We start from the raw sequence: 18626 nt of genomic DNA, 5'->3' as shown, positions 1-18626 counted from the left end.
ACTCGTAGGCATCCTGTACAAAGCTCAACCACCATGCATGATAGGAATTGGCGTCATATTAGCGTCACAAAAACAGAGACATGCAGCACACACTCAATGCAACCAATGCGTGGTATAATTGGTGTGCGATCAGCGGGCGTCTCCATTGAAATCTGGCGCGGAAGAACTTGGTCTTTGTTTGAAAAACTAAATTACTACAACCGCATCAGTGGAAACGAAGGGATCACGTATTGTCGGGTACGTGTATGCAGACGTGGTAGTAAGCATGCTCACCTCAGTCTCAGTTCGAAAGACTGGGTGGAAACAATATCGTACTGAGAGGATTAATAGAACATTGAGAGGGAGAACGAAGGGATGGCGTGCGCGGAAACGGGTATCAAGAATGTTTATGGATATAAATAGATATGTATGACGAATGTATCATGATGCTGACCGCGTTGGATCATCTCTCAAGAGCCACTAGCCTCTGTTATTCTAAAGGTGAAACGCAATCAGTAACTATTGGACATGAACAGCAGTAACAATACCTCTCTTGGATACATGGTTACTCCTCGCGCTTCGCGATCCGACATCCTCACAACCACTAATCACCGTCACTCGTATCACCGTTGCTATCAGAAGTGTTACTTGTGTGACTGGTGTCGTCTTCAGAACTGTTAGAAGTGTTGCTGGGGTGACTGACGTCGTCGGGGGCCCGAGCGTTCAGGCGGTCAACGTCACTACTAGCAGAGTTGCTGGAGTGACTAGTGTCGTCGCCGGGGGCCCTAGCGTTCAAGGAGCTAAAATCGCTACTAGCAGAGTTGCTGGAATGACTATCGTCATCGTTAGCATCGTTGCTGGTGTGACTAGTGTCATCACCGGGGGCCCGAGTGTCCAAGTGGCCAATGTCGCTATTAGCATCGTTGCTGGTGTGACTAGTGTCATTGTTAGAAGTGCTGGTGTGACTAGTGTCATTGGTAGAGGTGCTGGTGTGACTGGTGTCGTTATTAGAGGTGTTGGAAGTACTAGTGTGACTAGTGTCGTTGTTAGAAGTGTTGGAAGTACTGGTGTGACTAGTGTCGTTGTTAGAAGTATTGGAAGTACTGGTGTGACTAGTGTCGTTGTGAGAACTGTTAGAAGTGCTAGGGTGACTAGTGTCGTTGGGGGCCCGAGTATTCAGGTAAGCAACTTCGCTATCACTAGCAGGGATGCTGGGCTGGCTAGGCTGACTAATGTCGTTGTAGGATCTAGTGTCCACAAAGCCAACGAGGTTAGAGTCAAGCCGCTCGCGCTTAGCCAAAGCTGCATAGCATATCAGTTTTACACCCATCGATTGGAGTGACACGTGAGCCCTTACAAGAACTTTTCATCCCATGTGGTGTGGGATATGCTGCAGCGATAGCGACAAAGGAAAGGAGTGTGGTGAAAACGAGTGAGAGCTGCATGGTTGTAATTGAGAGGAATTGACACGAGGTGTCAGAGAGTCGCGGATTTTATACCTTCGAACCATGTATCGTAAAGCCAAGGTCAGACATTCGGGCGATAATCATGGTTCTGAGCTGTTACAAGGCGTCCCTTCTATGTCATCATTTCGGTTCCGTGTCCAATGGCTGGTATGAAATTCCAAGTTCCTTCTCTTGCTGTAACAATTGCTTGTACTTGGCCCTCACGGGCATCTAGTAAGGGAAAGACTTCATTATGGTTCATTCGCGAGGCGTCCCTAGTACTACGTTATAATGTTGGGTGAGGTTGCGAATAGAAGGTATGGTACGAACTTCGAGTTCCGTACGCTCTTGCTGAAGATGACACTGGATGGAAAGAGCATTAGTTCCGTCATACACTCTCGTCATGTCCGAACTAGAAGCTTCGTTTATCTGAAGTTGAAAGGGCAAAGAGTAAATTGGCAGGATAACGCTGAGGCTTGCGGTCTGTTTCTGTTATTCTGTGAACAAACAGTCAATAGTCATGCGGGGATGTTTCATGGGACGAAAAGATACCTGCAACAATTCCGGAATGCCACACACAAGATACCAACTACGAATGCCAATCAGGAACGAAAAAAAAACCAGACGTTGGAAAAGAGCGTGTATAGTAAATGCTGGTAAAAGAGTGGGGATGTGGTCACTTTGATGACTCTGGGACGTGTTTAATGAGCGCCACTTTAGCACGACGTAACGCACAGTGTCCGTTCCACGATGTCCATGTTAGTCATATATGTGCCAACAACGTAGACCTGACCGTCAGAGTGAGAAGACGCAAGACCGAGATACTACTTGTCGTGATTGGATCTGCTAGTCGTCAGTTGTCGTCTCAGAGTCGTTTCTGTTTCACAACCCAAGAAGATACAGAGGAGCGAAGCAGTCTCGATGCTGGCATGCGGTGATGTACATGTTTCGAGAATACCATTCGTTACGGTTAGTATCAGAAAGCAGGTGAAACTGAAGTAAGGCAGCGCCGTAAATTTTGTGCGGTTTGGGTAAGATGGAGTTCGTTGAGAAGAGCGATCTAGGAGTTCTCTGATAGATTGGTGAAAATAGCGTTATCGAAGGAGTTCTGTGTGCCGAATGCCGGCGAATGCCGATTGCGATCCGCGACCGAAAAGGAAAGCGGCAAAATTTAACGTGTCCACTGTCACCGTCCTCCTCCTCCTCGGATTCTCAAGTCAATGGGGAGGAATACTCAAACACGTTGAAAGGCCTTCAGCTCTAGCGCTCTACTACTGCTTTTATTACGTCCACGAGAGCGACGAACCAAGACTCACAAGTTACCACAATTTCCGGTGCCCTGCGTCGAGGACGGCATTGAAAACGGTCCACTTCACAATCACTACCGTATTTATCCAGACTAAAGACAAAGTTCATTGACAAAACGCAAGCGGATTATCAGAGGAGCTACTGCCAAACTTCAATGCTTTCAACTTGCGCGCTCGTAAAGCGACAGTATTGACATGTGCCACCGGTGGATGTGTGTAAAAATTTGTCTTGCAGCGCCGAACACACTCTGTTACAACGACGGTCACCCTCGCTGAAGTCCTGAGGTATCGTGGTCAATCATCACCATTTCTCGCTGTCAGCCAATAAATGTCATAACAAGCTAAACACTTTTGAATGTCATCTCCAGCTTTGCATGTAGGGTGCCATCAGAGTCTACATGTACGGGATTTCTGCAACAGCACAGTCAGTTGAATTCGTTAAGGAGAAGAGTTGCGAAACATGTCGGTCGCTACAATCATCGTTCCGAAAAAATACTGCAAGGATCAAGCTGAGGAAGCGAAAGACTTACTCGTACGTCACCCAATCACCCAATGCCCACATACAACTAGGGATAGCTTTGCCAGATACATTGCCTTTGTATCTGCCGTGAATGCATCGGTACCTCAGCTTCAAATGGGTCTGAGTAGTTAAAACTTACCCAAACGGCACGAGTGTCTCTACAAATTTAAAGCCCACGTGCTGCAGCACTTTAGGCGGCACCTCACAGGCAGGTTCCCCTTTCCTTCTGTGATCTTCTATTACAAATGAAAGTTTTGGACAAGCTGGAAGGCTAGGCGAAGAGAGACCAAAGCGGCCGCGCCATTTCGACTCGGACCCCATATCAAAGCTCAACCACCATATACGTCCTGCAGGAGATGGCATCATTGTACCAGCGTGAGGGACAATACGAGGGCATGGACCACATACCTCCCCCAACAAATTCACAATTTAACTTTTCTGTAGTGCGCAGGCGTTTCTGAAACATCCTGATCCGGAAAGAAGCAGTGAACTGGTGGTCGTCCAATCCTCTCCCTTCATGTATCTCAATATCATCTGGTGGACAGCCCAAAAATTGCCTCAAAGACTCGTCCTTGACTGATAAGTGTGTCATACATCTGTTTACACTCTCGTATTACCAAGCACTTACCATCAGTATTTTGCAAATTCAGCTGCGAGAATAATGCTTGGTTGCTAGTTTGCATGCATGCAAGACGCAAGTCGGAAGAGCATTTAGACGAATATTTGGAAATAAAACTAGCCAACGCCAAAAATGCTTCTCGCCGGTGGTTCACAATTGCCCAATATAGCGCTGTATGGCCCTCGATATTAGGAGTCTGTAGGAGGTCTGAGAACTGTGCAGCTGAGAGAGTAGAAGCGCAGTCATTGACAGTTTCGTCAATGGACAAAGAGGTGGTGAAAGTTTGAGTGGAGACAAGATCACGAATGCGAGATAGAACAGTGGCACGTTCCTGCTTGGTTGATTGAGAGGAGAATATAAATGGTCGTTTGGATTTGATAGAATCAGTTGACAATCCGGTTGTAGAAATTGTGTCATACGAGGGGGGTGAGTTAGCAAAGGACTTGCTATCATCAAAGGCTTCCGACTTCATAGCCATTATGACGGGGCAGATGAAAGTGAAGGCGATCTTCGTCGAGATATACAAGGAAATAGGGGCGTTGTGCCAAGCATCCCGCGGCACCTCGGCACAGGGATATTAATATATTACACGTGTCCCTGATATCAAACACGTGCTTAGAGTGCGTTCATTGCACCAAACCGAGTGGTTTGGTGCTGTGGAGAGCGTTAGAGACCTTTTGGCGAAAGACGAAGGAGAGAAATGACATGGACGCTGAAGGAGCGTGTCACAGAGCGACAAAGAACTTTACAATATCAACCCGACGCCATCCCTCCCTTTCGGCTTGTCTGTAGTCGATTATGTGACAATAATTACTGTGGTAGGGCCGACGCCATCCCGAAGATATTGAGGCAGCTGAGTGGGGGCAGTCGTGCTCAGTGGTCCCGTCTTCCGAGTCGCGGCAGCCTCTGTGCAGTTCAGCCAGGTCACCTGCCAGTGGCGGAACTTTAGCGGCCGGGTCATAAAACTCGGTGCATCGGATCCCCATTGTCAGCAGTCTAAAGACGTCAAAGAAGAATATTTGCACTACAGGCGCAAGGAGCTCCACAATGCGCGGAACTTCTACCTTCACCTGTCTAGACTCTCAAATTTGTGTCGTCCCCTCCGAGTCGAGCCCGGTATTTGTTGTTTTAGCTGCAGTAGATGCGGGACGTCTTTTGGATGATTGATTAGGGCGGGCGTCATGGTTGCAGCAGGCTCTAAAAAATCCTTTTCAGAGCATGATGCAATATTACGTTTCTTCGTGCGTTACACGCTAGGACAACACGTGAGGAAGTTAAACTATAGTCCAAAGTTCGTGTACTTACGTTGCATGTTCCTTTTTTTTTTTTTGGGGGGGGGATCATAGAACTTGTGGTACTCGCTGGTATGCCATTGGGCTGCAGGCGATTTCAGTCTCACATCGCAAAAGATCAAATGGAACAAGGACATGACGTCCCGGTCGCAATCAGGCATGTAGGACAACCACGCTACAGTACAGTAGCAAGACAAGACACGAAGCAGCATATCGAAATAACCTCTTTCCCTGGATTTATACAAACACCAGTGAATAAAGCTAGCGGCACAGCAGATCACAGCCTGCATGAACCATCCTGTCTAAGAGCGTCTTATGAACATGTAGAATGTACGTACTCGGAGTCAAGTCCCGCGCTAAGGCAAACCTGCCATCCGCAGCTCGGACTCGAGAAATTCTTCTATTTCCTTGATAGTCGGACGACTGTGAAGTCCACCATGAGGTGACCAACATCGTTGAATAAAATTCCACTGTGCACTAGTGACGAAAGATTCTTCAGGACGTCTGGGCTTTACGCCTTTCGAAGATAATACGATGACATGAATGTTATTCTTGATATCGTGGTAAGGTATTGATCCTGTGAGTAACTAGACTCGAAGTGTGGTAAGTGGGAGATGCTATGAAGAGATGATGCACCGTACCTGCAGGAGAATACTGCCGAATGAGTAGATATCAGTCTGCTCTGTTGGGATGCATGGATTTATTTCGCCTTCCCGCATCTCGAATAACCGAGGGTCAGTCCATCGCACCGCTGAGCGAGTACCTCCAGATGGTTGGGCCAAAGTCGGGATTTCCGCGAGTAACGACATGACTCCAAAGTCGGATAATTGCGCTCTGCCCTGACGGTCCACCAGTATATTGAGCTAGACAGTGTTAGCGTATCATACTGCTAGGGACAAAGGCCTTACTCCAGTGAGGTCTCCGTGCACAACAGAATGAGCATGTACTACATTTCGAATTAATGAAAGCCATTGCCACGAACAAATGAAAGAAAACCCACGATAGCCGAGGCCAGCTACTACCTGTTTGGCCTAAATACGCGCAAAGATGAGAAATTCATTTCTTCCAAAAACACTACTCACGAGATCCAACTTGCTCCGCAATGACAAATGATGGCTAGCGATGTAGTCATTCAACGACCCCTCGTTCACCCAGGGCGTTACCAGTGATGGAAAGTGTCCGAAATCGTGCGCAATTCCATATAGTGGTAGGACGTTTTTGTGCAATAATTGCGCCCAAGATGATATTTTACCCATCAGTCTCTGAGTAATCCGTGAGTGTATCTTGGACAAATATGAAAGAACGAACCTGACAATTTTGACTTTTGTCATTCTCATTCAAAAATGGAATTTTCAGTGACTTGACCGCAACCTATAAATCATTAGTACATCGAGGATTCAATAGGTGAATATTACTCACATCATGTTTTCGCTTGTCACGGTACCATGTCGATCGCCAAACGTCACTGTACGTACCCGACAACGTCGGGTAGATTTCGCGACGAACAATTTGCCTGGTGAGGTCAATGGGGGCGAAGTTGCACTGGGATTCTCCCACAGCATGTTGCTGAAAATTGTTGGGAATTGTTGGTGTCCGCCTGCAAGAATCTGACGATGAATTCACGGAGCTATTCTGAAATTTAGCAAATAAACTCTTTTAGGGAAGTAAGGTGTATACTCAGACACATCAATGTTGGAACCTTTTGTCAGGACGGTCCAAGAGTCTGAAATGACTGGAACGGCGCCTTGCTGATTGGAGCATGAACCCTCAGCAAACGAATGGAGAGTTGCAGGTGCCATTTCTCGGTACGACCATCGAATGAACGTCCAAGGTACTTTCACGAAATATGTGAGTAGGTCAGAGATTCCGGAATACTGTTGAGGGGCTGTCGGAGCGTGGTCCAGTGGATTGTTGGACATGACCTCTAGCTATTGAGCAAACACCAGAATGTGGACGTTAGAGAGTAGGCGCTGAATGCATGCGGTATTCATACCTTTCGACAAGCATGCCATGAGTCTAGTGGGAAGTCCTGTAGACTATTTCAATCAGTCCAGTTCACCGAAATCACAATCCTTCGACCCTTCACACCATGAGTCCAGCCGAAGACCCACCTGTACATTCGAATCGGCCGATGCTAAATATGGCCGCGGTGCTTCCACCCATTGATCCCCAGAAGTCAGCCCCGCTGCGATGCACAACTTATTGGATAGTGATTGGATGAAAGTGCATCCACAATATCGCCTCATACAGCTTGTCAGATTTTCAGATAGGGCTTTGGATGATCCACATCCATGATTTGTACTGAGTACCAAGCCACCAGTTGATGTGGCTGGCACAGCTAGTTCTGCCGTCACATCATGACGGGACGTTGGTGGGTATTGCAAACTTTGTTCGTAGGTTTCATTCAGTGGTTCTCCCGCGCCTTAAGGCCTGTAGTATGTCCACGATGATCGTGGAACCTGAAACGAAACTCATCGCAGGGCCCATTAAAGCCAGGCCAACTACGCCTGTGATAATTCATTTTAAACGTATTGACTCAGGCAAACCTTAGTACAATCTTGGTTTGATTAGTGCGCTTGGATTTCATGACGGTGTTGAAAAACTTGCCGTAGTCAAAAGACACCGTCGTTTGCATCCGAGTCTGCTGGTCTTGATACTAAAATCATCAAGGTGAACTTCTTGCGGAATTACGATGCACTGGCAGAAAAACCTCCCTTCAGCGTTCCCTGAACGTTCCTGGCAAAATAAGAGCGGGTGAACCATGTTCCCGCATACAAGCTGTGAATTCTTCAATTCAATACACAACAACAAGGTTTACACGTGGATTAAATCGAAGCAGATGCACTGCCTATCCAACGTTCAACCGCCGCGAGGTGCGGACTTGGATCTGAAACGGATGGTTTCTAGTACAATTCCAGTACAGGGTTTGTTAAGTTAGGTTCACAGCCACGACTTCGGTGGTAGTGACCAGATCAATGTGTTGGAAATGCCATTCTTAGGACTACGCATGGTGAAAGAAGGTCTGGTTATAGAGTGTGGCAGGCAAGAGATAAGGGACCAGGGTACACAATGTTAAAAGAAAAGCTGGGGAAACTCAGCGACGCCAAGTTGTTCCGCAAATTCCCGAACCGCGGTTCACGCTCGCTTTAGCTACTGTGTGTTTGAATATGAAACTGCAGTATGAGTTTTTCAAAAACTCTGCCTCGCTACCTTTACCGGACAAAATGATGTGCGCGCTTGACCACGTTTGGATGCAAAAGTCCCCAGTTAAGGCCGAGCTTTCGAAATACTCGTACTCTAATGCAGAAGTGGTAAGTACTCTAAGTCTTAGGCCATCGCGCACGGTATGTGTGGAATGAGTTCACGAATACTGACTAAGACTGCAGAATAGGAGAATCATCTCAGATTGCGTATTCAAACCTGCTTGCCGCTTGCATGACAGGCCATGTTCATGTCATGACGGGTGTTCATGTCCAGTAGGCACCGTTGTTCGCGGAGACGCACTGGTAACTTAGCCGCCGCACAGCACTGAGTTGTGCTCCTGGGCGTTCCGCCTGAGATGCCCTTGTGATATGAGAAACCGTCACTCTTCTTGTGGAGTTAACAGCGTGTAAGTGCTCGTGTTAACACTATTGCAGTAAGACTGGTACTTGATATTACAAGGGTCTATTGCCAACTACGCAAACCTACTTTAAACCACAGTACCCTGCCATGGCGAGTTCATTAATCTGGGCTGATGCCGCTGTGAACAGGGTGATCATCCACCAGATGCGCTAGAGAAATCGCAGCCAAGATCGCAGGCTCTGGCACGTCAGAAGACTCGCAAATGAGAGCTCATGCTGATATGTGGTGGCAAGTTTATGCTCATGCTTTACTTCTGTGAAAATGCAGGGATGTTCCTAGCCCAATAAATATGAGATCGCTCTCCACTTGCTGTAGCTCCTGAGTCCTGACATTTTCCATTCTCGAAAGATTTATCCAGTCTTCTCTTCGTTGCTACCCCGCCACAATGTCACAACCGGTTGCGGAGGATTCAACATCTAACACTGGTGAGGGTGAGTATCCTTCTACGTGACTGAATGCTGGTGACGAATGATTAGGATTTGACTGGAAGAGACTGCGCCTCGATTGCTTGCTGTCTCCTTTCTCACGTTCCACCAGTGAGGGTGCCACTTCAGTGAGTGTTTATCAATGTGGCGCCTTGCAGACATTGACCGACTCGATGCTGTGTACCGATAGGGCAATGATTCCGATGAATCAAAAACTGTCCCGGATCTTACGAGCAGTAGTACTGACCCTGAATCACCTTGTATCATCTCGCCTTCTGGGTCAGTTTCAAGTTTCGAGGACCTTGCACCCCTGGCCCGTGAAGATCTTTTCTGGGAGAGTGAACTCTCTCCATCACTGACGCAACATTGCGTAAAACAGTGTGTATTCCTCTGCAAATACACGGCGTTTTAAGCTGAGGCTGAACGTTTCTAGAGATGTTAACCTCAAAAAATACCGAGACGAACCTCGAGATCTCACGCATGATATTAAACGCCTCCAGGGTTACCCCCTCAATTGTGGCGGATTCAGTAACGTCTGGAAGTGCAAATTAGCTCACTTTTTTCGAAATGGTACCAAAGTTAGTTGATGAATTGGTGTGCTTTCAAAAGATTAACTTTATTTTACCAGATGCGCTCGCAATACGTCGCCGTCAAGGCTGTTAGAATGCTATCAAGGGACCCAGAAGTCGTCAATAAATTGATCAAGGTCAGTTCTCGTACAGTCGATCTACATGGCATCTAACATCACTCTCTATCCAGAAATTGCGTCAGGAAGTCTATATTTGGCAGACGCTGGAACACCCACATATACTGCCTCTGTATGGCACTGCGGACGGTTTTGACACTGTCCCAGCGCTAGTTTGTCCGTGGATGGAAAAAGGTTCTCTCCATGGATATCTGGATGATATGTGGAAAATGCAGTTGCCGCCTAACATGCAACGTCTCTTTCTTCTCGTAAGTATTTTTGTCTATATTCTTACAGACACCCTCTGATCAGTCGAAATACAGCTTCTACAAGTTGTTTTAGGTCTGCAGTATTGTGAGTGATTTCATTTGCGACTCCGTGGCCTCATTCAGACTATAAACGATGAATCAGTGCATGAAAAGGACATTATCCATGGGGACCTTATGGCCGTATGTCACAAAAGTCTGAACAGTCAGTTCGCCCTGCTCATAAAATTTCAGCCTAATGTTCTGATCGATGAGAATGGGGACGCTCTCCTTGCGGACTTCGGCATGTCGCGCCTGCTGGCGGACCATGAAACATCTTTCTTCAAATCTAACAGCCCAGGCGCAATTCGTTGGGCCGCTCCAGAAATCATATCACTCGATAATGAAAACACCGATGAAAAAGTTAGCGAGCCAAATAGAACAAGTGACATCTATTCATTTGGTTGTATCATGGTGCAGGTAATGTCAACCGTCTTATCTGTCGCAAGTGAATTATTCCAAATATTTTATTAGGTGCTATCTGGCCAAAACCCGTACTGGGATATAAAGTCCGAACATGCTGTCACTGTAGCCAAATCCAAAGGCGCTGTGCCGACACGGCCTACACTACATGCAATCGCCGATGATCACTGGTGCTATCTCGAACGGTGTTGGTCGCCGTGCGTTGAGACGCGGCCTTTGGTTGGAGAAGTTCTGGAATACATTCAGGCAGAATACGACAACAGAACTTAGCTTCTTGAGCTGGCCTCTTCCGCCAGTGATACAAACGAGTTGACCTCGAACGCCACGTTTCCTTGCAGCTGCAGCACATGTGTTGTATTCAGATCGCGTGTATTTATTCCGTCATGGCACGATACATTACTACTCACTACATATCCTCCCATTATCTTCCTGGCAGAATTGACTGCCCTACAATAAATTTCTGGCTCGCATCTGGCTCCATAAATCTGAAGTTGAAACTCCGCGGCATTGAATGGCAATTTCACATGTAGTACCAAACATAGTTCAACGTTCAACGGTACCGCTCTCAATTTCCAAAGACTCAGAGTCAGTCACATCGACTCAGCTTAAGCCCTAATTTATCCGCCGCTCGCTGTGCTGAATGGTGACGGGAGCTCTCAGGTCGTCGAGTCATTGTGACTGACCCATAATTTAGACTCAAAATGTCACAGTCAATCTGGCGGTTTATAAAGGGCCTCCCTTCAGTTAGAGGATGCCATTGTCGTGCTCGCCTCGCCTCATCTGCACCACAACCAAACCAATCAGACCTAACTCATTTCTTACTGACATTTCTGCTAAGATGTCGACAACTACTACTAGTACTATGGCCGCCCCTCTTGCCGCTGCTTCCTCCCAGAACGTTACTCTCCCCGCTATCCCTGAGCTCACCAATCCCAACTTCCTTGACGTTCTTCTTCCTGTCTCTGAGCATACGAGCTCGATGAAAATCACTGAAAATTCCCCAGCACATCCCAATGCTATGATGGACGCGCTCCGGTCGACTGCCCATCACAAGCTCACTGAAAACGTTTCGCCTGCTTTTAGTTCCACTCTTTCGGCCACGCTTGATGCATTCCAGGGCATACGTCCCGGTGTGTCTGGGTACTTCGTTGATAGTTATCTTTCCAAGGCTTGGCCTGAAGACCCAGCTCTCACCCTCCGACTCATCTGGTCTCTTAGAAGCATTCATGATGGGAAGAGCGACAAAGAGCTCTTCTACATGGCGTTTGGCTGGCTCTTCGAAAACCACCCCCGCACTGCTATCTCCAATCTGTATCTTCTTGTTGAGCCTGTCTGCTCTCGCCTCCGTCCTGTCAAAGGCAAAGATACCAAAAAGCGCGTGAGCATGCCTCATGGGTACTGGAAGGACCTCCTCAACATCCTTGCGTTGGCCACTGTTGATGAACTTCATCCTGCTCCTGTACGCTCCAGGTTTCTTCACAATTATACGCCTCGTCACTCTCGCCCCAAATTCAAGTCTAATGCCGAGCAGGAAGTGTGGTCGAAGGAAAGGCGTATTCAGACCCACGGTGCGAACCATGCCCGCATTGTGGAGAAGCTAAAGCAGCCAAAGTATCGTGCTTTGTATATCGCAGTTTCCAGGCTATTCGCAGATCGGCTTGTCAAAGATGTCTCGATTCTTGATGAGCTAACCTCCCTTCCAGCGGATGCGAAAGTGAAGGACCGCGTATCACTCATATTTTCGCTCTCTCAAGCGACAAAATGGGCACCCTCTCCTGGTGGGTCGCACGACAGAGTCACGAATATCACCTCCGCTATCTGCATTCTCCTGCACCATGCTCACATCACGTCTTCCCTTGCGCATAAAATCCCTATCACGCTCACCCCCAGTGCTCTGGAGTTGCATGTCTTGCGTTCCTTCCTCCGCTGTCACATTCTTTCACCTTCCCGTCGGATTAAGTCCCTCCCAGAGCCCCTCATGTCCGCCAATCGCTGGTCGGAAATCGTGTACTCCCGTGTTGCATCCGTTTGCATGAATGACAACAAGCAACATTTCTTCAATCACGATCCTGACCGCTTTCTTTCCTACCTGACATATGTGGAATCAGGAACGAAGCAGATCAGCGGTGCAACACTCTTCCCACACGATCTTGTCTTGCAGGCAGCGGCATTCGTGCCCACTGCACCGGTGGAAGCGAATCTGACTCTGGATAATGCTATGAAGGAACACAAGCGTAAGCTTGCGGAGATACAAGTGCGTGTGGCGGAGGCACAGTGGGCGACGCTCCTTAAGCGTCTGCGTGAGGCTGGGGAGCTAGATAACTGCATTGCCGTCTGTGATGTCTCAGGGTCCATGGGCAGTGTCAACAATTATCTCTCTTACGCCGGACCACGCCAGCCCCACGTAGCTCCCATCTGGCCTGCTGTATCCCTCAGCCTCGTCTTGGCGCGTCTCGCGAAGCCACCTTTCAAGGACGCATTCATTACTTTTTCCTCGAATCCACAGATGGTCGTGCTTGATCCCGAAGGCACTATTTCACTCGGCGAGACGGTGAGAAAAATGTCGCGTTCTGATTGGTCTATGAGCACCAACTTCAACGCTGTCTTTCTCGACCTCCTTCTCCCGCTCGCCCGGAAGCACGCTGTGCCTCAGGACCAGATGATACAGCGTATCTTCGTGTTCACGGACATGCAGTTCGATGCGTCTCAGAGGACTGGACCGAAGGCGGCGGCGTGGGACACGAATCATGATGTCATCGAGAAGGCGTACAAGGAGGCAGGGTACGAGATGCCGGAGATCGTGTACTGGAACCTGTCCACTGCAGATCGTTACCCGGGTGTTACTGTTCCTGTGACCGCCGAGCGGAAGGGCGTTGCGATGTTGAACGGGTACTCGCCGTCGCTGTTGAAGGTGTTCATGGGTGGGGAGGAAGCGGAGGAGGAGGAGGAGGAGGAGGAGGAGGAGTGGGAGGATGTGACTATGGACGAGGGAGAAGTGAAGGTGAAGAAGACGTTCACTCCCGTGGAGTTCATGGAGATGGTATTGGGGAAGAGGAGTTTCAATGGGCTTGTTGTTATTGATTGAGGGGTTGGTTTCGTTAACATGTAGCACTGGCATCTTTACTAGCATCATTCACTAGCATTTTTAGGACTCATTTAAATTATTTGTATACTATTCAATGCACGGACTTCTCTCCCAAATGCCTAAATCCAAGATATGAGCTTGCGATTAGCCTGGAATAACTACCGCAGGCTCTCAGACACTGTGGGAAGTAAATACCCTGAAAGTAAACGTGAGAAACCCTGAATGACATATCTCAGTGACTACGTCACTGAAAAAAGAATCCGTTATTTTCAGCGTTCACGTGAGAGTCACGTCCATCAGTACTTGTGACACTGATTGGTTTTTCAGTGTTCACTTGACCAGTGCCGCAAGTACTGAATCATTTCTCAGTGTTTACTGGCCAGTGGCGCAAGTACTGAATTATTTGTCAGTGTTTAATCGAACTCAATTTCAATGTTGTTTTTCCGCCAAATCTGCACAGAAACGCTGGGCGCAGACCTGGCTTGGATTCAATCCGTGATCTAGATGACATTGAATATTGGCAGCCCAACCCCCCGAAGGTGCTCAAATCCTGGAGATGTTCCGTTGGAAGTACGGTCTCAGATCCAGCATTATGCTACCACAGAGTGAGGCACCTCTCCATTCAGTTCTTACATTTGTTGATGGTTATTGTCCGCGAAGGCAATTGTCGCATCCGCTAGTCTCGCTGCACAATGGCTTCCGCGGTTTGCTTGACGATAATATTCACGAGCTTTTCTGGCTCGGTGTCGATAACTGGAGTTCCTGCGGCGGTTCTGAGCTCGGCACAATCCGTACTCTTCCAGATGTTGACCTGGGCGCTGTAGCTGCACGTTTCCAGGAGCATAATTTCCATGCACTTCTGATGATCGGCGGATTTGAGGCGTTCAATGCACTGCTGAGCGCTGATCCTTGAGACGGGGAGGAAACACTACTCTACGTTCCACATCCCAATGGCCCAGCCACGATCTCAAATAACGTGCCGATGACGGAGTTCAGTTTGGGTAGCGACACGAGCTTGAATGCACTTGTTGATGCGTGTGACTCAATCAAGCAGAGCGCCAGTGCGAGTAGGAATCGGGTGTTTGTAGCTGAAACGCAAGGTGGCCAGTGTGGGTACCTTGCCACCATGGGTGTCATGGCAGTGAGTACTCTGGCGCTGAAGTTCGTAGAATATGGGACTGATGGGTGTGCCTACTCAGACCGGTGCCAGCATCGTCTACACTCCAGAGCAGGGCATGAACCTTGACACACTTCGCCAGGACGTCAAATTCCTGAAGATCTGTTATGGTCTAGATGCGAAGGGCAAGAGTGAAGGACGCATGGTCATTCGGTCAGTTTTATGTCTCAAACTCAGTGAACCTGCTGAGATGATTTCCCAGCAATGAGTGCGCGTCGACGGTCTATGGTTCTTCAAGCTTCGTTAGGCAACCTCTGCCCATTGTACATTTTGGCAGGCGATGGGGAAGTGCTTCGCGACGAAATCATATATCTAGCGCATAAGGCGGCCAACCCAGCTGAGTACCCCGTACGAGAGGGTCCATCTCCAGGTGTATGATGGTACTGTCACTCCTCTCCCTCAAGACCCTCTATTGAACCGAGGACTCCAGGAATGTGTCATGTTTTGACAGTCTTCAGCTGATATTCCTCCAAGCCGGAGTGGTAGAAGGAAACAATTTCATTACCGGCCCTTTGTCTTATGCTGTTGCTGCAGCCGTACATCTACTCCGCCTCACTTTCATCTGTAATATACCCAGCACCATCGAAGGCTGGTTTTGCGAAATTGCTTCTGCGGTCAATGATAGTCCATTCCCCACGACTTTCAACCCTTCCCACAACTCCTTTGACATTTCGCAAGTCGGTGATAATGCTAGCAAGGTTTCTTGAATAACGTGTTTCCTCCTTGGTAGCATCTCTGCCTCCAGTCTGGCATGGTCGAATGAGGGCGAGCAGAAGAGTCTTGCCAGCGAGCCCTAGCCACTGAGTGTTGTTTGACAATGGGCAAACTAGTATCTTCTCGAGACGACCATACTGCACCAACCGAACTACTTGAAGAGTTCCGTTTATGCGGTCTTCGTATTCGAGTTCGTACTAATCAACTTATCAAGTTCAGATCTGGCATATGATATACATAACCAACTCACTCGAACATATGAGGAGGTTCTTTGCTTTGTGGACCTCTTGTTGGCAATGTGCGTCCGAATACTGTCTCCGCCGTTTTGAATACGAACTTTTTTCCAGAGCGCCATAACATTAGGGAGATTTGCGAGGATTACCGTGTGCCTTCCGCCAATGAGTTGCTTGATATATAACGCAACTTTCGCCCGCTCATTGTGGTCAGGACTATATGACATCACTCGAGGGGGCTGGAGAACATAGTCGTTGTCTGGTAAGAATGTTTTTAGTGCTATCTCGAGTTATTGGACGAGGACTTACAGTCTTTAATAACAGTCTCATGCGTTGTGAGCTGGGACCAATCTCGTCGGATACTTAGAGACACTTCCTCTTGGACGTCATACCGAAGGACCACTTGCTGAAGGTATGCCGTATATAAGACTTCTTTGTTGAGGTTTCCCCAAGGCTGAACTCTTGACTTCAGCGCTGTTTTGAATTTTTGACAATAGCGCTCCAGGAAAAATGTCCACGTGGTCCACACAGGTCCGCATCGACGAATGTCATCAGCAATATGAAGCATTCCGTGAACAGGAAGGGTGCAGGCTGGTAATCTTGACTCGTCGTGCTGATAGTAGTACCTTGTGGTAATATCAGTCATGTATTACCTGTCTCGCAATAAATAACTTACTTTTCATACTTGACCACCCAGTTTGCAATTCGCCGTTCCAATTCATCAATCTCTGCATGTGTGATCGAAAACTGTAGCGTTTTTTTCATGATCCACACCAACTCACAAAGGTGCTTGTGGTATTTTGCATTCGGAAAGCGACTGCGCAGGAGTGTTGGGGCAAGGTAAATGATCCAGAATGACCATGATTCAGCTGTGAAGCTCGAGTGATCATCTGCAATATTGCCGAGGACTCGGACAAATGCAGCGGGAATGTTTGCAACCGCAGCGGCTGTTTCCTCTCCAATTTCGGCCCATATATGATCAGCTATCTGATAGTCTTCTTTTCCAGTATCCATACCCTTGAATTTGCCAGTCCAGTGCTTGACGAGCATCGGGGCAATATTCTCAAGGAAGACGTGCATCCATTCCCATGGAAAGGACTTGGCGAAGTCAATCGACCCTACTCGCCACCTGTCGGAGAGATGAAGATGGCCTGCACGGAGGCCATTTTTCTTGCCGATCCTCTCCTTCTCCGCAGCAGTCTCCGCTTCGTCTATCTCCTGCAACACATGTTCGAAATGTGCATGACTGCGAAGGGGGAGATGAAGTGGGTCCCAATGTGGGTTCGGAGCATCAGGTCGAGTAGGGGGGGTTAATGGGACGTAGTAATTAGTCTTGTTTTCAGATTTATTTCGAACACCTGTTATCAGACACGACCGACATGGTGCGAAGCCATTATGGCCACGAATCTCCAGTAGTTTTTCTATTGCGAGAATGTCGCCGAGTTTGAAAATGTCGTAGGCGTGGAGCCAGAACATCTGCTTCTCAAGGCTATCGAAGGTGAGAGCACCATTGGCAAGTTTGGCGCACTCGTTCTCGAACGGGACAAGGAAAGATGCGATATCTTTTGGTGATTTTGGTCCCTGGAATGACTCCAAGGCAAATAAGATGTTCGTGGTGAGTGCGTATAGTGGGGGGAAAGTTGTAGATCTGGATAAGGATTGGTGTTGCAGATGGGCCCTTGCGATATCGTCCAAACAGTAGATATCCATCAGTTGCCAAAGAAAATGCAATGTCGTTTTGTCCAGAGAAGTACTTATAGTTTTTCTGAATACCATCGACCAGCACAAACTCGTCCCGGAGAGACTGGTAGATCTCGCCATCGAACACGTCATTGATAGTACCGGGGCCGTGGTCATATTGATGGCGATATAAGAGTTTTTGCACTGTATCTTCTTGCGCAAAAAGGCCCTGCAATTGAGGGACCAGGGGCATGTAGGAAAATTGACGTCTTGGCTTCCCGTGAGCATCAAAACGTCTTTCTCTGCAGAAGTCACATAGATCGCTGTGACTGTACCTTGCAGTATACGCAATGCAGGAGTTGATGCAGCAATCTATTTTCATGGGCAGTGATCGTAGTGAGTCCCTCGAGACGCTTGAGCATCTTATACTCAGAGTCGATGTCCATTTTGTGACTAAACTTCTCGCGCAGTTCGTTGAACGTTGCACGTGGCATATGACTCTTGATGCGGAGACTGTGAGCGCGGAGATTATCTCTATCCTGCTCTGTCAACAAGGTATTGCCTATATTTTCTTGATTATTTAAATACTTTCCAGTAGCGAGTGAACTTACGGAGTGAGTGATGCAGTGCCTCGACCTCAGCATCTACCTGACCACCTATCACATCAAACTCATCTACAGTATTTTCTTCTTCTTCGTCGTAGAGAACATCTTCATCCGTACGATTGCTCGCAGTGTCTTCTTCATCAGACTCACTCTGCTCCTGAAAGATTTGGACTTGGGCCACCCATGCTTGCATCACTGTGACCGGATACTCCAATCTCAGGCTCTAGATCCATTGCCTGCAGATCCACTGATGATTCCGTGGGGGAAACAGAGGGTGATATATTGGCCAACTTTGCCTTTCTGTAATGACGGAGTCGCTGTCGATAGCTGAGAAGGCGCCCGCGCGCTTTGCATTCAGTAGAGCAATGGCAATATTTCCTCTTCTTGTTGGCCATCGTGGAAATGTTCAAGGAGTAATCGAGGAGCAGTGGCGAATCATATATATCTTGTGACCCCGAATAAGCTTTATCGAAAGTACATAGTACAACACAATGGTTCTTGAGGCGAA

At 47.9% G+C, this 18626-nt stretch overlaps 8 protein-coding genes across 8 annotated transcripts; 4 read left to right on the top strand and 4 right to left on the bottom strand.

Annotated features, from left to right (window-relative positions):
• Window positions 1-100: 100 nt before the first annotated feature.
• On the bottom strand, window positions 101-1565 carry DEU56DRAFT_354513 (uncharacterized protein). Its single transcript, XM_041345822.1, has 3 exons — window positions 1337-1565; window positions 528-1281; window positions 101-474 (listed from the first exon to the last, which is right to left on the bottom strand). The coding sequence occupies exons 1-2, from the start codon at window positions 1422-1424 to the stop codon at window positions 584-586; spliced, it is 786 nt and encodes a 261-aa protein (XP_041208397.1). The 5' UTR covers window positions 1425-1565; the 3' UTR covers window positions 101-474; window positions 528-583.
• Window positions 1566-3119: 1554 nt separating this feature from the next.
• DEU56DRAFT_804787 (uncharacterized protein) lies at window positions 3120-4352 on the bottom strand. The gene is made up of 3 exons (XM_041353257.1): window positions 3902-4352; window positions 3308-3834; window positions 3120-3263 (listed from the first exon to the last, which is right to left on the bottom strand). Exons 1-2 carry the CDS (start codon window positions 4346-4348, stop codon window positions 3574-3576), a joined length of 708 nt encoding a protein of 235 aa, XP_041208396.1. The 5' UTR covers window positions 4349-4352; the 3' UTR covers window positions 3120-3263; window positions 3308-3573.
• A 1181-nt stretch (window positions 4353-5533) lies between these two features.
• On the bottom strand, window positions 5534-6884 carry DEU56DRAFT_804779 (kinase-like domain-containing protein). The gene is made up of 7 exons (XM_041353256.1): window positions 6840-6884; window positions 6582-6789; window positions 6471-6533; window positions 6245-6424; window positions 6163-6193; window positions 6071-6108; window positions 5534-6025 (listed from the first exon to the last, which is right to left on the bottom strand). The coding sequence occupies exons 4-7, from the start codon at window positions 6416-6418 to the stop codon at window positions 5780-5782; spliced, it is 489 nt and encodes a 162-aa protein (XP_041208395.1). The 5' UTR covers window positions 6419-6424; window positions 6471-6533; window positions 6582-6789; window positions 6840-6884; the 3' UTR covers window positions 5534-5779.
• Window positions 6885-9661: 2777 nt separating this feature from the next.
• On the top strand, window positions 9662-11100 carry DEU56DRAFT_354427 (kinase-like domain-containing protein). The gene is made up of 7 exons (XM_041345821.1): window positions 9662-9789; window positions 9840-9917; window positions 9971-10165; window positions 10220-10250; window positions 10308-10345; window positions 10397-10621; window positions 10676-11100. The coding sequence occupies exons 2-7, from the start codon at window positions 9840-9842 to the stop codon at window positions 10892-10894; spliced, it is 786 nt and encodes a 261-aa protein (XP_041208394.1). The 5' UTR covers window positions 9662-9789; the 3' UTR covers window positions 10895-11100.
• Window positions 11101-11486: 386 nt separating this feature from the next.
• On the top strand, window positions 11487-13709 carry DEU56DRAFT_736974 (uncharacterized protein; the record flags this gene model as incomplete). Its single annotated transcript, XM_041348553.1, has 1 exon — window positions 11487-13709. One exon carries the CDS (start codon window positions 11487-11489, stop codon window positions 13707-13709), a length of 2223 nt encoding a protein of 740 aa, XP_041208393.1.
• Window positions 13710-14213: 504 nt separating this feature from the next.
• Window positions 14214-14622, top strand: DEU56DRAFT_912821 (uncharacterized protein; the record flags this gene model as incomplete). The annotated part of the gene is made up of 2 exons (XM_041357449.1): window positions 14214-14314; window positions 14370-14622. 2 exons carry the CDS (start codon window positions 14214-14216, stop codon window positions 14620-14622), a joined length of 354 nt encoding a protein of 117 aa, XP_041208392.1.
• Window positions 14623-14691: 69 nt separating this feature from the next.
• Window positions 14692-15209, top strand: DEU56DRAFT_756177 (phosphofructokinase domain-containing protein; the record flags this gene model as incomplete). The annotated part of the gene is made up of 3 exons (XM_041349992.1): window positions 14692-14850; window positions 14879-15039; window positions 15089-15209. The coding sequence occupies 3 exons, from the start codon at window positions 14692-14694 to the stop codon at window positions 15207-15209; spliced, it is 441 nt and encodes a 146-aa protein (XP_041208391.1).
• Window positions 15210-15428: 219 nt separating this feature from the next.
• DEU56DRAFT_871450 (uncharacterized protein) lies at window positions 15429-18311 on the bottom strand (the record flags this gene model as incomplete). The annotated part of the gene is made up of 9 exons (XM_041355700.1): window positions 15429-15778; window positions 15838-16072; window positions 16143-16184; window positions 16207-16459; window positions 16510-16580; window positions 16608-17366; window positions 17425-17885; window positions 17926-18057; window positions 18125-18311. 9 exons carry the CDS (start codon window positions 18309-18311, stop codon window positions 15429-15431), a joined length of 2490 nt encoding a protein of 829 aa, XP_041208390.1.
• Window positions 18312-18626: the final 315 nt, after the last annotated feature.

This window comes from Suillus clintonianus, assembly GCF_016758775.1.
Source record: "Suillus clintonianus strain FC179 chromosome Unknown DEU56scaffold_36, whole genome shotgun sequence".
Lineage (NCBI taxonomy): Eukaryota > Fungi > Basidiomycota > Agaricomycetes > Boletales > Suillaceae > Suillus > Suillus clintonianus.
This window is presented reverse-complemented; position numbering and strand designations above follow the sequence as displayed.